At 53.0% G+C, this 14,239-nt stretch overlaps 1 protein-coding gene across 1 annotated transcript; it reads right to left on the minus strand.

The window, feature by feature from the left end:
• Positions 1–11,078: 11,078 nt before the first annotated feature.
• LOC126324522 (uncharacterized) lies at positions 11,079–13,754 on the minus strand. The gene is made up of 20 exons (XM_049995029.1): positions 13,683–13,754; positions 13,582–13,608; positions 13,445–13,516; positions 13,300–13,368; positions 13,170–13,238; positions 13,022–13,096; positions 12,880–12,948; positions 12,748–12,813; positions 12,627–12,689; positions 12,542–12,562; positions 12,377–12,472; positions 12,236–12,313; positions 12,068–12,178; positions 11,921–12,007; positions 11,765–11,836; positions 11,625–11,702; positions 11,496–11,564; positions 11,351–11,419; positions 11,221–11,286; positions 11,079–11,134 (listed from the first exon to the last, which is right to left on the minus strand). The coding sequence occupies exons 1-20, from the start codon at positions 13,748–13,750 to the stop codon at positions 11,125–11,127; spliced, it is 1,335 nt and encodes a 444-aa protein (XP_049850986.1). The 5' UTR covers positions 13,751–13,754; the 3' UTR covers positions 11,079–11,124.
• Between the last annotated feature and the right edge of the window lie 485 nt (positions 13,755–14,239).

The following is a 14,239-nucleotide window of genomic DNA, read 5'->3' on the forward strand; positions in this document are numbered from 1 at the left end:
GCAGTAAGTGCGCGAAGCGTTTTGATTCTGCGGTTTGCAATACAGTTCTCTGACTCGGTGCTGGAATGCAAGGTGTGGAGCCGAAGAACGTCGAGTCGTCGTTGGTGTCAGGTGAGACTGTCTTCAGAAATTTGTCACTGAAGAAAACGGCGCTGTTGCAGTTCGATTTGCCAGTCAAGATTAAGGAAGGTAGTGTTTGGAGGGGGCGTGTCGGTTGGGGTGGAGTTGGGCGATGCGAAGCGAAAATAGCGTGTTGCGTCTGCGACTGCGTTACCTTTGTCCAGTTCTTTTAACATAAATTCTCGAATTTTTTTTTCTGCTCGAGAAAGGTTTTTTGGAGACGCTGCACCTTAAGATACCATGGACGAGCATAGGGACGGAGCCGACTATTGTGAGGATAGAGAAGTGCTGCATCATTCTCGAGCCCAACCAGAGAACTGCTGTATGTTTTTTTTTTTTTTTTTTTTTTTTTTTGGATGGTCATTGACGTTTGTGCAGGAGACGATCGCGGAGCACGAGCAACACCTTCGAGAGCAGAAGAAGGGGTTGCTGAAGATCGCGGAGCTGCTGAAGTTGGACCGGCCGGTGAGCGAGAAGCGGAAGGCGAAGGAGCAGAAGAAGAAGCAGAAGAAGGCGGAGAAGGAGAAGAAGGGGAAGTACAGTTTTTTGAAGAAGCTGCAGAAGAAGATTATTGTGAATTTCCAGCTGTACATCGATCAGCTTCACGTTCGGTACGAGGATGAGGTGGCGAATAGGGACCAGGCGTTTTCGTTTGGGTTGGTTTTGAGGAAGTTCCACGCGCAGAGCACCGACGCGAATTGGGAGCCGTCGATTACGAAGATTAGGGACATGATTACCAGAAAGTTGATAGTGTTGGAGAATTTGAAGTTTTACTTTTACGTGCCGTCGCAGAAGAGGGATTTTTACACGGAGAGTTTGTCGACGAGGTCGGCGGTGGAGAGGAGGTGTTACGTCGACGACGCGGCGATTCCCTTGCACAGTTTCGTGATCAGGCCGCTGTCGGTGAGCGTGCGGGTGTGCATAAATCAAAATGAGGAGATGAGAGAGGACATGCCTGGTCTGGAGGCGGAGATACAGATCAGCGCGATCGAGTTGGCGCTGAACAAGGTGCAATACGACACGGCGTTGGTGTTGTCTAGGTCGTTTTTCCTCTACAAGGCCGGTTCCAGGTACGTGAAGGTGATGGCGGGTTACGGGGGGGTGGTGCCGAGCGACGCGAGGGCGCGGTGGAAGTACGCGTTCGACTGCGTCGTGTATGACATACATATGAAGCACAGAAAGTGGACGTGGGAGGCGATGGTTTCGCGGAATCGGGAGCGACACGCGTACGCGCAGTTGTGGATAAAGAGGAAGACGGGGGGGAAGAAGAAGTTGTTGCCGGAGGAGGTGTTGGAGATAGAGAGGTTTGAAGAGAAGTACGGTTACGAGGATTTGTTGGAGTTTAGGAAGTTGGCGAACGGGATAGTTTACTACGAGAAGCAGAGCAGGGCGAGGAGGGACAAGGTGGGCGGCGTGGGTTTGCAGTTGAACGCGGTGACGTTTTGCCTGAGCAACAGTTCGGAGGAGGAGAACCGGAGGTTGTTCGAGGAGTTGTTCGGGGCGTCTAGAGAGGAGGGGGAGTTGAGTGGTTCGAGCGCGTTGGAGCGGGATGCGGAGCGGGTGCAGACGAAGGTGAGCGTGAGCGTTGGGACGATAGTGTCGGAGTTGTCGGAGTTGCCGGAATTCGAGGTTAGGTTGGCGAGAGCGGTTTGCAACGGTTTGAGTTTGACGGTGTTGATGCGGGTGGGGGAGTGCATGACGGTTTTTGGCCACGTTGACAGCGTCAGCGTGTTTGACTACCACACACTGGGAGGATTTGAGCTGTACAGTTTGAGGGTTGACCAGGCGAGGTCGGCGGGTTCGAGGAGGATGGTCGCGTTTCGCGTTGACAGCGGTTTGTCGGGGGGCGAGGCGCCTAGCAGAATGTATAGCGTGTATGTGAAGACGAGTTTGGCGTGCTTGATTTTATCTCGTCCTTTTGTTGACCGCGTGGCGGGGTTTTTCGCGGTGCAGGAGGGGGGTTGTGGGCGAGGCGCGAGCTGGCCGGGTCGGATGGCGTCGAGGCTGAAGAAGAAGAGGGAGTTGAAGGTGTCAAAGACGCAGAAGTTGGTTCGGTTGAACGTGAGCTGCGCGTTGCCTCGCGTGTTGGTGCTGGGCGAGATTGAGAAGCGCGCGACGGCGTTGGTGGTTGAGACTAGGAAGTTGGAGGTTAAGAGTACGCTGGAGAAGTCGACAGTGCTGGACGCGTCGGGTTCGAACGCGGCGTTGGAAGAGGATGAGGTTGAATTTTTGTTTCAAAATAACTACGCGGTGACGTGCGCGGAGTTGACGGCGTACATTATGTCTTCGAAGGGAGAGATTAACGCGGCGTTGCTGGGTTGCGATGCTGGGGTGGCGGAGGGGGGGGGCGCGGGGGGTCAAAGCGCGAAGCCGGAGAGAGTTTTGTTGCGTCCGTTGAATTTGAGGCTGTATTTCGTGACGCTGCGAAGCATGTCGGATCCGACGACGAAGGTGAAGGTGTCGGGGAGGATGGGCAGTTTGGAGTTGGACGTGTCGGCGGACAAGCTGGCGCTGTTGGGAGAGGTGGTGAGGGAGGTGGCGAGGAGCACGTCGGCGGAGAGGCAGATGCGCCTGGTGAGGGAGAAGGTGCTGCGCAGTATGTCGAGGACGTCGCTGGGTGGGAAGAGGTTGAGCAGGGCGCAGTTGGCGCAGGCGACGGACCAGTTGTCGAGGTTGTCCTTGGCGATAGCGAGGAGGGGAGAGTCGAGGGGGGAGCCGAGGTTGGGGAGGGAGGGTGCGGTGGGCGTGATTGTGGACGGTTTTTTGTACGTGGAGAAGTTGAGCGTGTTTGTGTACAGCGAGTTTGTGTACGTGGGTGCGAGGCCGCTGCCGTTGATGATTGCGTTGATCGAGAACGTGCAGGCGAGGATGTTGAGGCACCGAGAGGTGCAGGTGAGCGTGCAGTTGTTCAACGTGTCGGTGAAGAGGCCGTATGTGCCGGGGGGGGGGGAGGAGGGGGTTGAGGGGCAGCCGAAGTACTTGGTGGAGAACATCAACCAGAGCGTGTCGCCGTTGGTGAGGGTGAGCTACAAGCTGAGGACGGAGGGGCGCAAGGAGCACGTGGTGCAGGTGGGAGTGGACAGTTTTTCGATCAAGATACTGCCGCTGGTGTTGAGTGGGTTGTTGTCGAAGTTTTCGAGGTACAGGCAGTCGCTTGGGGAGTCGTTTGCGGAGGAGTCGCGGAGCGCGGCGCTGGAGGTGGAGGGGGGGGGGTATTCGGCGGAGGAGGCGAGGTTGTTGTCGGAGTTGTTGGACGTGGGTCGCTACGCGAGGGCGGCGTCGTCGGAGGGGGGGGGGGGCGGAGGAGGGGGAGTTGTTGAGCGTGGGCGAGTCGAGAGGGGCGCTGGTGAGGGTGGACGTGGCGGTCGCGGCGGCGCAGTTCGTGTTCGACTACAGCGCGGACCAGACGTTCGTGGTGAGGATGAGCGACTTGGGCGTGCACGGAGAGTTTTGCGAGCGAGAGTACGCGAGGGTGAGCGGCGAGCTGGGCGCGATTCGCGCGCAGGACAAGGCGGAGGTGCACTGGCACAACATGGTGTTCGCGGACGCGACGGAGGAGCGGAACGAGCGGAACGAGCGGAACGAGCGAAACGAGCGGAACGAGCGGAACGAGCGGAACGAACGGAACGAGCGGAACGAGCGGAACGGCCGGAACGAGCGGAACGAGCGGAACGAACGGAACGGCCGGAACGAACGGAACGGCCGGAACGAGCGGAACGAGCGGAACGAGCGGAACGGCCGGAACGAGCGAGTCGGGTCGTTCGAGGTGGTCAGGTGGCTGCGTCCCTCGGCGGGGAGCAGGAACAGTGTGCGTTTGGACGTGGGCTCGATTCACGTGGTGGTTTTGCTGGGTCTGTACAAGAATTTGGCGCAGTTCGTGGACGACCTGTCGATTGCGGCGGACAGGATTCGTTGTCTGTTTTTGGAGCAGCCGGTGCGAAAGAAGGGGGCGTCCTCGGAGAGGAAGAGCGGGCGCTCCGCGTGCGACGACTTGGACGTGTCGGTGAACGTGGACCGTCTGTCGCTGACGCTGCCGAAGGGCAGGCAGGAGGCGGAGCACGTTCGAGTGCAGGTGCGCGACGCGCGCCTGTGGGGCTCGTTCGTGTCGGCGACGGAGGGCGCGCAGAGCCTGCAGCTGGAGGTGCCGGAAATCAAGGTCGAGAGCTTCTTGAAGAATAGGGCGGCGGCGACGAGGCACCTGGTGTCTCGGTGCCTGATCGAGAAGGCGAAGGCGAGCGCGGTGATAGCGAGGCGGGTGGGTGCGTGCGCGGGGGGCGGCGCGCCGAGAGTGCAGCTGACGCTGTCGATGAGCGAGGTCAAGCCCACGATCACGGAAGACGAGATCATGTTCTTGTTCGAGACGCTGGCGGAGAACTTCAGCGAGCGGGCTTCTCAGGCGGGGTACAACGTGGCGCTGCTGGACCCGGACCTTGAGAAGTACTTGAACTTGACGCGGTCGACGGCGAAGGCGACGCTGAAGCTGTTCAAGAAGGAGAGCGAGTACCAGCGAAAAGAGCGCAGCGCAAGGGGCTCGAGCGGGTTGGAGCCGGGGATTTCGTTGGCGGTGAAGATGCGGATTTGGAAGGTGAGCGCGATGATCTACAAGGGCCACGGCCCGGACTCGTACGGCTCGAACGCGCTGATGTGCGCGTACGCGAAGAGGGTAGAGTTGGCGTTCGCGAAGTTCGAGAACAACGGCAAGTCGGTGAGGATGCGTGCGGTGGACTTTTTCTTGGAGGACGTTCGCAGTCGACAGGCGGAGGGGGATCCGAGGATTTTCATCTGCGCGCCGAAGGCGGTGGTTGGCGAAGCGGGCGAGTCTCGCTTTCACTCGCCGCTGGCCGGGCACCACGGCGAGTTGGCGGAGAGGGAGGTGGAGGAGGAGTGTGAGTGGCGCGACCTGTTAGAGGGCGCGGTGCTGGAGGGCGGCGCGCAGGGGAAGTGCATTTACCAGAACGTGTTTTCGTCGACGTTCGAGTACAAGCCGCAGCTGCAAAATCACCAATTTTTTTCGGTACAACTGGACCGGTTTTCGGTTTTCGTGGCGCCGTGCACGGTGAGGACGCTTCTGAGCCTGAGGTCGGAGAACGTGTCGAAGATGGTGCAGCTGGTGAAGGTGTACCAGCGGAGGAGCCAGTTTGGGAGTTTCAGGGACCGGAAGGCGAGGCTGAAGAGGCACGTCGAGGAGATGAAGAAGTCGTTCGAGGAGGAGGTGGAGGCGATTTGGCGAGGAGGGGGGGCGCGAGAGTGGGTGAGCGCGGAGGTGGAGGCGGTGAGGGCGAGGCAGTCGAGGGAGTTGAGCCGGTCGGTTCGCGGGTACTTCAAGTCGACTTCGAAGAAGAAGAGCAAGGTTCTTTTTTTGAGCGCGAGCAACGTGGAGTTGGCGTTCGTGGCGAAGGTGGAGGGTTCGGAGTGGGGGGCGGAGTTTCTGGCGTGGGCGAGCGGGGTGGAGGCGCGCGCGCACTCGTTTGAGTTGAGCGAGGAGGTGCGGGTGGACGCGTTCGAGGTGCAGGTGGTGAAGTGCGCGCATCGGCTGGACCTGGTGGCGACGGAGCGACACCGGGTGACGTTGGTGCGGCCGACGGACGTGTGGGTGAGGTGGAGGGGGAGCGGCGAGGGGGGGGGGGTCGTTGAGGACGGCGGAGGCGGGGGTGGAGAGGGTGAGCGTGGTGGTGTCGTACGAGGACATCGAGGGGGTGGCGGCGATAGCGAGGGGTTTGAGAGGGGTGAGGGCTTGGAGGGGCCGGGGGGGGGGCGGTGGAGGGGGTGAGGGAGAGGGGGGAGAGCGCGCAGTTGGTGTTGTCGGTGTCGGTGGGAAAGTTGAGGGTGGAGTTGCTGAACAGCGCGTCGTTTTTGGCGCCGCTGTTGAATTTTGGGTTGTCGAGGGGGTCAGCGATGTGGAGCAAGAGGGGGGGAGGTTTTAACTTGAGCGTGGAGGTGGAGAGGGTGAAGTGCGCGACGTACAACAGGGATTGTGGGGCGTACGAGCGTTGTTTCGAGCCGTGGGCGATAGAGGCGTTGATGAGGAGGGAGGGGGAGGCGAGGGCGTTGAGCGTGAAGATTGATTCGTTGGTGAGGTTGAACGTGACGCGCTCGCTTTTGGAGGTGTTTGCGGACGTGAGTCGCAGGTTTGGGAGGATGTTGTCGGGGAAGGCGAGAGTGGCGAGCGAGTGCGAGGTGGCGAGGTTGGCGCGTGGTTGTTTGTTTAGCTCGCTTTGGGGGTCGAGGGAGCGGGAGAAGAAGGGGAAGAGGGACAAGTTGCAGTCGATACACGCGAGCAAGAGCAAGTTGATTGCGCTGGACTTGGCGCTGCCGGTGTCGGTGTCGATGGAGGCGAGGTCGAGAGAGAGCGCGAATTCGTTTTTGCCGATGATTTTGCCGAACGTGGTGTCGAGGGGGGAGTTGATGTTGCAGGAGTACATGAAGTTGAGGGAGTTCGACATGGAGCGAGCGTACTCGTACGCGCGTTGCAGACAGGTGGTGAGCAACAGGACGGGGAAGGCGATGAGGTTTTGGTTTGCGGACAACAGGGCGAGAGCGGTGTTGTTGGAGTCGGGGAAGCAGTGTTTGGTGGAGTCGGGGGGGGAGGGGGGGCAGGAGAGAGAGATGGAGGTGGAGGTGTACTTGAAGGACGAGTGGAGCCGGTCGATAGTGATAGAGGGGATTGCGCTGAGCCACCTGCACGCGGCGAAGTTGTACAGGCCGCCGTCTAGGGAGTTGCACAGACACCAGTTCGTGTCGGAGAACGTGTGGGAGGGGGGGAGGAGGGTGTTCACGTTGAAGACGGCGAGGAGCGTGGTGAACCACACGAGTTACGAGGTGGAGGTGAGGTTGTTGGTGGGGCCGGGGGGGCGCGAGAGCGCGTTGGTGGTGCCGAGGGGGAAGATTAGGTACGTGGAGGTGGAGTGTTTGGACTACAGTGCGCTGCGGTTGAGGGTGGAGGGGTACGGTTGGTCGGAGTGGTGGGAGGGGGGGGGGGTGGAGGGAGGTGAGGTGCGGGGGGGGGGGGGGGGGGGGTATTGGAGTTGCTTGGTGGAGAGCGAGAGGGAGAGTTTCGTGGAGGGGGGTGCGGGGTCGATTGAGAGCGTGCACGTGCGTCCGGTGCTGCAGTTTGAGAATTTGTTGAGTTCGATGTTGTTGGTGAAGTGCGTGGGGGTGGGAGAGGGGGAGGAGGAGGCGTTTGAGGTGGCGGACGTGGAGAGCGGGGAGGTGCACGCGGTGCACGTGGGGAGGGGGGAGGGGTCGTTGTTGAGGACGAGGTTTCGCGTTTGTATGGGGGGGTATTACTGGAGTGGCGCGGTGGAGTTGTGGGGCGGGGGGGGGTCGAGGCCCGCGGAGGTGGCGATAAGGTTGACGGACATTGAGATGCAGACGTTGAGGGTGGTGGCGGAGTTGAGGGAGCCGTTTGCGGGCGCGTTGAAGGTGGTGCTGTACTGCCAGTATTGGATAGTGAACGAGACGGGGTTGAGTTTGAATTACAGGGCGGACGACCGGTGTCAGGCGATTGGAGACGAGTGCGGGGCGCGGAGGTTGTCGGGGGACCCGAGGGGTTGGTACGAGGGGGGGGGTGGGGAGCGGAAGTGGCCGGTGCTGTACTTCAGCGAGCACGAGTTGCAGGTGCAGGTGAGGGGTTTGCCGCTGGACAGAGCGGAGTTGTGGGGGAGTCGGGGGAGGGATTGGCCGGCGGAGAGTTTGGTGGACGCGGGGGTCGAGTGCATGGAGCGACAGGTTTTTGTTGAAGTACGACGCGGAGGTGACGAAGCGGCCGAAGACGAGAGGAAAGTTGGTGGCGGTGGATCCGCGGTCGTCGTTTGGGTTTGAGTTCGTGTGCGAGGTGAAGCCGGCGCGGGGGAGGTTCGAGAGGACGAAGGTGGTGCGGATTAGGCCTTGTTGCGTGTTGGTGAACGAGAGTCAGAGGGACTTGGGGTACCAGCAGTGGGACCCGTGGGGGGTGGAGGGGGGGGGGGTGCGGGCTGATGAGGGGGGAGCAGGTGCCGCTGCACTGGGCGAACGTGGCGTGCGAGAAGAAGCAGTTGAGGATTCGGCGGTGGGGAGAGGGGTGGGCGGGGAGTTGGAGTGGGCGGTTTTGGGTGGAGGGGATGGACAACTTCGTGGTGAAGTTGAGGGCGGGGTGTCACGTGCGAGAGGAGGAGTTGGTGAACGTGCTGATTAGGGAGAGGAAGGGGGTGAGGTACGTGATTTTTCGCGCGGTGCGGAGCAGCGAGGAGAGGAAGTTGATTCAGGGGGTGCGGATCGAGAACGAATCGAACTTGGACGTGATGGTGAGGCAGGTGGGAGAGGGTGGAGCGGGCGGTTCGAACGTGGTGAGCAGCGAGTTGGCGGAGGTGGAGGAGTACGAGTACACGAGGAGGGGTGGACACGAAGGGCCGTGCGGTGGCGATGGGTCGTCGGAGCACGTGGTGTTTGCGAAGAGAGGGACGAATTACTATTGGGACGAGCCTCACGCGCAGCACAAGGCGTTGCGTCTGGTGTTGGCGCGCGAGTCGCACCGGTGCGGCGAGAGGAGGAAGTGCCACGCCTGCGTGGTGTGGTTGAGCCACGCGGACGTGAGCTTTAGTAGGGACTACGACCGGGAGGAGTGCGTCGCGAGCTTTGCTTGGAGGCCCAACGAGCGGGACGCGCTGGAGGTGAAGGTGATTGTGCGGGGGTGCTACAAGTTGGTGTCGGTCTCGTGCAGCGGGGAGGCGAGGTCTTCCGTGTCGAGCAGGTGGTACTTCAGCTCGGAACCCGCGCGAGCCAACCCGCTGAAGGTCGACTTGGAAATTTCGGCGCTGGGCCTGAGTCTGATAGACTCGCTGCCGCAGGAGATCTTCTACGCTCACTTCTGCCGCGTATCGCTGCGCTACAAGCGACAGGGACGCGTCCGCTCCACGGTGGTTCAAATCAAAAGGGGCCAAATCGACAACCAGATCTACCTGGCTCCGGAGCCGCTGATGCTGCACGGCCTCCCCAGCGCCGACTCAGACCCGTTCTTGCACTTCGACCTGGACGTAGACGCGAGCAACAAGAAGGTCACCTACATCACCCGCGCCCGCCTCTACGTCGTGCCGATAGAGCTGAACCTGGACCAGACGGCCGTCATCGCGGCGGCCGAATTCGCGTCACTCGCGCGCAAGGCCGTGCAAAAGCCCCGCAGCGAAAAAGAACGTCGCGACCGCGTCGAGCAAAAGCACCCGTTCCCTCGGTTCACCGAAAAACTCCGACCCGACACCTACTACTTCCAGAACATCAACTTCGACGTCCTACAGGTCTTCTTCTCTCTGCGCTTCGCCAACAACCAAAGAATGCTCCCCTCCGCAAACAGCAAGCTCAAGCAGCGACTCACCAGCCTCCTCAGAATATCGAGCATCCGCAGGCAGAAGCTGACCTTCCTCGGCCTCCAAATCAACTCGGCCCTCGGCAGCCTCCAAGACATGAAGGCCCACGTCTCCCAGCACTACAGGCGCGTCGTCATGAACAACGTCTACTCCCTCATCTTCAACTACATGACCAAAGCGTTCCGAGTCATGTGGACCGGCGCCTCCAACGAGAGCCGCAAGGCCTCCAGAATCCGACTCCCTGCCTTCTTTTCTCACGAAAACCTCGTCGTCGACTGCGACTCCAGCAAACCCTACGGCCAACAACTGCTCCGCTCTCTCAGCGGCGGCCTCTTCTTCAAAGAGCACTACCTCTTCCACTACTTCATCTCCGCCCACGAGCTCCTCGTCGCCTCCTACAAGCTCCTCGTCTTCTGCAAGGCCCACCCCGACCTGAGCGGCGTCGACGACCTCCCGGCCGCCTTCGCCGTCCAGTGGATCGAAAAGTCAGAAGACGTCGTCTCGGTCGCCTCTCAGACCGAAGAACAGACCATCTGCATCTTCCTCGACTCCGGGTTCCAACTGGACGCACCGCGCCTCCGCAAGCTCACGTGTCGCACCCCCGAACAACTCCCCTCAATCATCGAAAACCTCAACGCGCTCGTCGCGCAGAACGCCTCCTCTCTCACCTACGTCCGCCGAGGCGCGCCCCAGCCGTAAACGCGCCGCCCCCGCGACCCGAGCCACCAGGAAAAAAAAAACGCTTCGCGGGCCCAGCCGGCCCCGTACAGACAACACACGTCTTCCCTCAATCTGGACTACCGGAAAAAAAAAACGCTTTGCGGGCCCAGCCGGCCCCGTACAGACAACACACGTCTTCCCTCAATCTGGACTACCGGAAAAAAAAAACGCTTCGCGGGCCCAGCCGGCCCCGTACAGACAATACACGCTTTCCCTCAATCTGGACTACCAGAAAAAAAAAACGCTTTGCGGGCCCAGCCGGCCCCGTACAGACAATACACTTCTTCCACCTCTTTTTTACGTGCAAACGCGCGTCTCACACGCTCACCCGCGACCTTCCGAACTACCCCCACTTTTCTCTTTTTCTCCCCACCGGCTCTCTCTCAATTGCGCCGCCAGCGCGCGCGCACAAACCCACCCCTCTCGAAACGCACGCAACAAGCTCCATTTCGACCCCTCGCGCGTCCCGCCTCCCCCCACTGAACCTCCCCCTAGGCCAACTCCTGCCACGCTCGCCCACCTGCCCCCCTCCAATCCTCACGCCGTCCACGCTCACTCTCCGCGCCCACCCCCGCCCCCAACCAACGCTCAACCCACTCCCATCCCACGCTCGCGCCCTCTTCACCGCGTCGTACTCACGCACCCACACACACATCACCTCGCGCCACACCTCCCACACACACTCCTGCGCCCACTCTTCCGCACATCGCTCTCTCGTCTCACACATCCACACCCTCCTTTCTGTCGCGCCATCCCACACACCACGCCATTCGTGCACTCCCTACGCGCTCCTCGCTCTATTGCACTGTCTGTACACCATACCCTACATCACACTACCCACACACACACTTCACTACACCATACACATCACACACTCCCTTTTACGGCAATTCTGTCTCATATCCATCTTGTCACCATCTGTCATCCTACATGTGTTTATTATATCTTATATCACACTAAATAACGACGTCGTACAGCAGTGTATGTCAATATTAGTATTCCGCCTGTCTACCATACAACACATATACAGTGCTACACATACCATAGTCCGTCTGTTTGGCAGTTCGTCCTCTCATGATAGGGCTTTATTTTACTCTGTGCTATATAACTTCATATCGTCATTGTTGTTACTAACTACCGCATTTTGCTTCTCACATATGTAATGTACATACATAAATTCCATACGACCATGCACTCTATCAGATATACTCCCTACTATTCTAGTAGTGTCACACAGAACCCTGTATTGTAGCATTTTATATGTTATTATTACACGTTATTGTTTGCTACACGTCATCAATTATTATTATACCGTACAAATGTTTAAGACTGGTTGGTAATTTGATGTTTGTTATATTTCCATATACTGATGATTTAGATAAATCTCTACACTTATGTCAGTATGTTCACTATTTATTACTATTAATGATTGTTATATGCACATACAATGTCACTAGATTCGGTGCGCTTTCTAGTATTTTATTTATACTTAAACTGTTACTAGATCTAAATCCATGTAAATCACTTATATAATATACATGTTATTACCGTTGATCGCTATGATTATATGTTTTGTTATTACGTACAGCACTTGCAGACGATTATATTTAATATCATACTCATCCCATTCAAATATATTAAAATGCATCGATGCATTACTGAGTAATATACATAAGTTTATCATCTGATGTATCACGTATACATATATTAATATATAGACTATTCATACTTATTTTACATACATATATTCAATATTATTGTCTGGTGCAAATAAACTGAGACTTGCGTCATAATCTTTATCGTAATTATTCAATCTTCCACCAACATCACTAAATTTAAACAGTTACGATCATCTACCATCAAGTATACAATTTTTAATACATACGTACACGTATTTTAGGGATTTACCATTTCTATATGACGAAGCACCTTGCTTGGATGGTTCTTTTTTTTTGACCGCCGCAAGTTCTGATACCACAATCTTAGAGTCTCCGAAATCCCTATTTTGATAATTAGTATATGTATATTGTTATCAATTTGTTATTATTAATACATACGCATATTCAAGATATTTATTTCTACCTATAATGTATCTCACTGTTGACGTATACAATCGATCTGACCCTCTGAGTGAACTATATCATTTGTTTGATATTAGTTTATGCTGTATATTATTTGTATTTAATAAACATTCGTACATATATCTCAAATTACGCGCTTTGATAACAGGTATTATAGAAACATTCGAAAAAAGTGGCCTAAGGGGGCGAGTAGCTCTCTCCCCCTTGGTTCCTCTAAATATTACATGTACGATTTAGTTTTTGTGTCTATATATTAGTTTGTTTTTCATGTAAATTACATACTCATACATATAATCCCCTATACTATATATATATATATACATCTGTTAGTATTATTATTCAATAGCATTTTATTACCATTACGTACTATCTAACTAAATTAGGTGCATCAATATCATGCATAATAGTACCTACAGTACGTGATGCTAAACTATTATATAGGTTATTATATTATTGTTTTGTGTTATATTATATTACAACATACATACAGTGTCTCTAGATTGTCCATATTTATTATGCGACCAGAATCATACATTAAGTTACCTGATATATCTCTAATATATAGTATATATGTTAGCCATTATATTCTATTATTATATGTATTATATATTATTACATACAAATATTTTAAATTAGGCAATGATTTGAGAATTGCTGATGGTGCCTGCATATTGTTATTTGATATATCTCTATATGTATTGTTAGTTATGCACATTATATATATATATATATGTATACGTATATGATGTTTTATTGACATACAAATATAGAAGCTGCGGTAGATCTATTAACTCATCTATAGGTTTGTATTTACCTATGCTATTATTAGATATATTTCTATTTCAATTATTTCATTGTTATCTATATATGTCATTTATTTATATATATATATATATATAATGTTACATACAACAATTTTAAGTGTTGCAGTTTATTGATATAGTCTGGTATAATTTGGATACTATTATGGCTTATATCACTACATAGTTTATATGTTATTATTTATATTGGTTTATATATATGTAATAGTATTTACATACATTACTTCTAGATTGGTACAATTAGTTATTTCATATGGTATTTTAGTCAAATTGTTATGTGACATATTCCTATAGTGTATTAATCAATTCATATGTTAATATTTATATGTAATTTTGTTATATATATATATATATTATTACATACAGGTTTTTTAGGCTCTTTATATTACATATGCTATTATCATAGATGTCTTCTATAGCTAGTTTGCTCAATGATCTATATTCATTTAATTGTCGTTAGCATATATTATTTATATGCAATTGTCATATATAATACTGTACAGTTCTATTATTTCACCATCTTCATTGCTATGTATATTTATGTTTAGTTTATATGTTACATGTACACAATTATCTAATAACACTCTTATGTATATACATACCATATGACATTAGTTGTATTACAATAGTTATTTACAGTTATGTTTTTCATTGTCCATATATCAAACATTGATGATGATTTGATATATATATCTTTTATATTATTTAATATTTTATATTGATCATATTTATTATACGTTTTTACATTTCCACATATAATAAATAACATTAATATAATATAATATATATATATCCTATTCATATTTTATCTATATCTCATAAGCTAAATCATATATATGTATTTCGTTATCACTTATATGTATTCTGTATTATTGTTCCATGTATCTGACATATACCTTTGTATACTTGGTATATCTCGAATACTATCAAACAATATGTACAAGCGTATAAATATTTATGATTTAATCTGATTATATAAAATATAATTCGGATAATATAATTTAGATATTATAATTCGGATAATATAGTAGTCATATTGTTTATCGATACATGCTGATATCGTTATAATATAATAGTGTCACTTCTATATATCATATAAATAACTATGTACCAATAGGTAATATATATATATATACACATATATTTATTATACAATTTT

Source organism: Schistocerca gregaria, unplaced genomic scaffold (genome assembly GCF_023897955.1).
Source record: "Schistocerca gregaria isolate iqSchGreg1 unplaced genomic scaffold, iqSchGreg1.2 ptg000888l, whole genome shotgun sequence".
Lineage (NCBI taxonomy): Eukaryota > Metazoa > Arthropoda > Insecta > Orthoptera > Acrididae > Schistocerca > Schistocerca gregaria.

Coding starts and splice junctions, on each gene's coding strand:
- LOC126324522 (XM_049995029.1), bottom strand. CDS start 13,750: ATGTTTGATATATGGACAATGAAAAACATAACTGTAAATAACTATTGT. Junction 12,008..12,067: donor GGTAAATCCCTAAAATACGT/GTACGTATGTAT, acceptor GTTTAAATTTAG/TGATGTTGGTGGAAGATTGA. Junction 11,837..11,920: donor GACAATAATATTGAATATAT/GTATGTAAAATA, acceptor TATATTACTCAG/TAATGCATCGATGCATTTTA.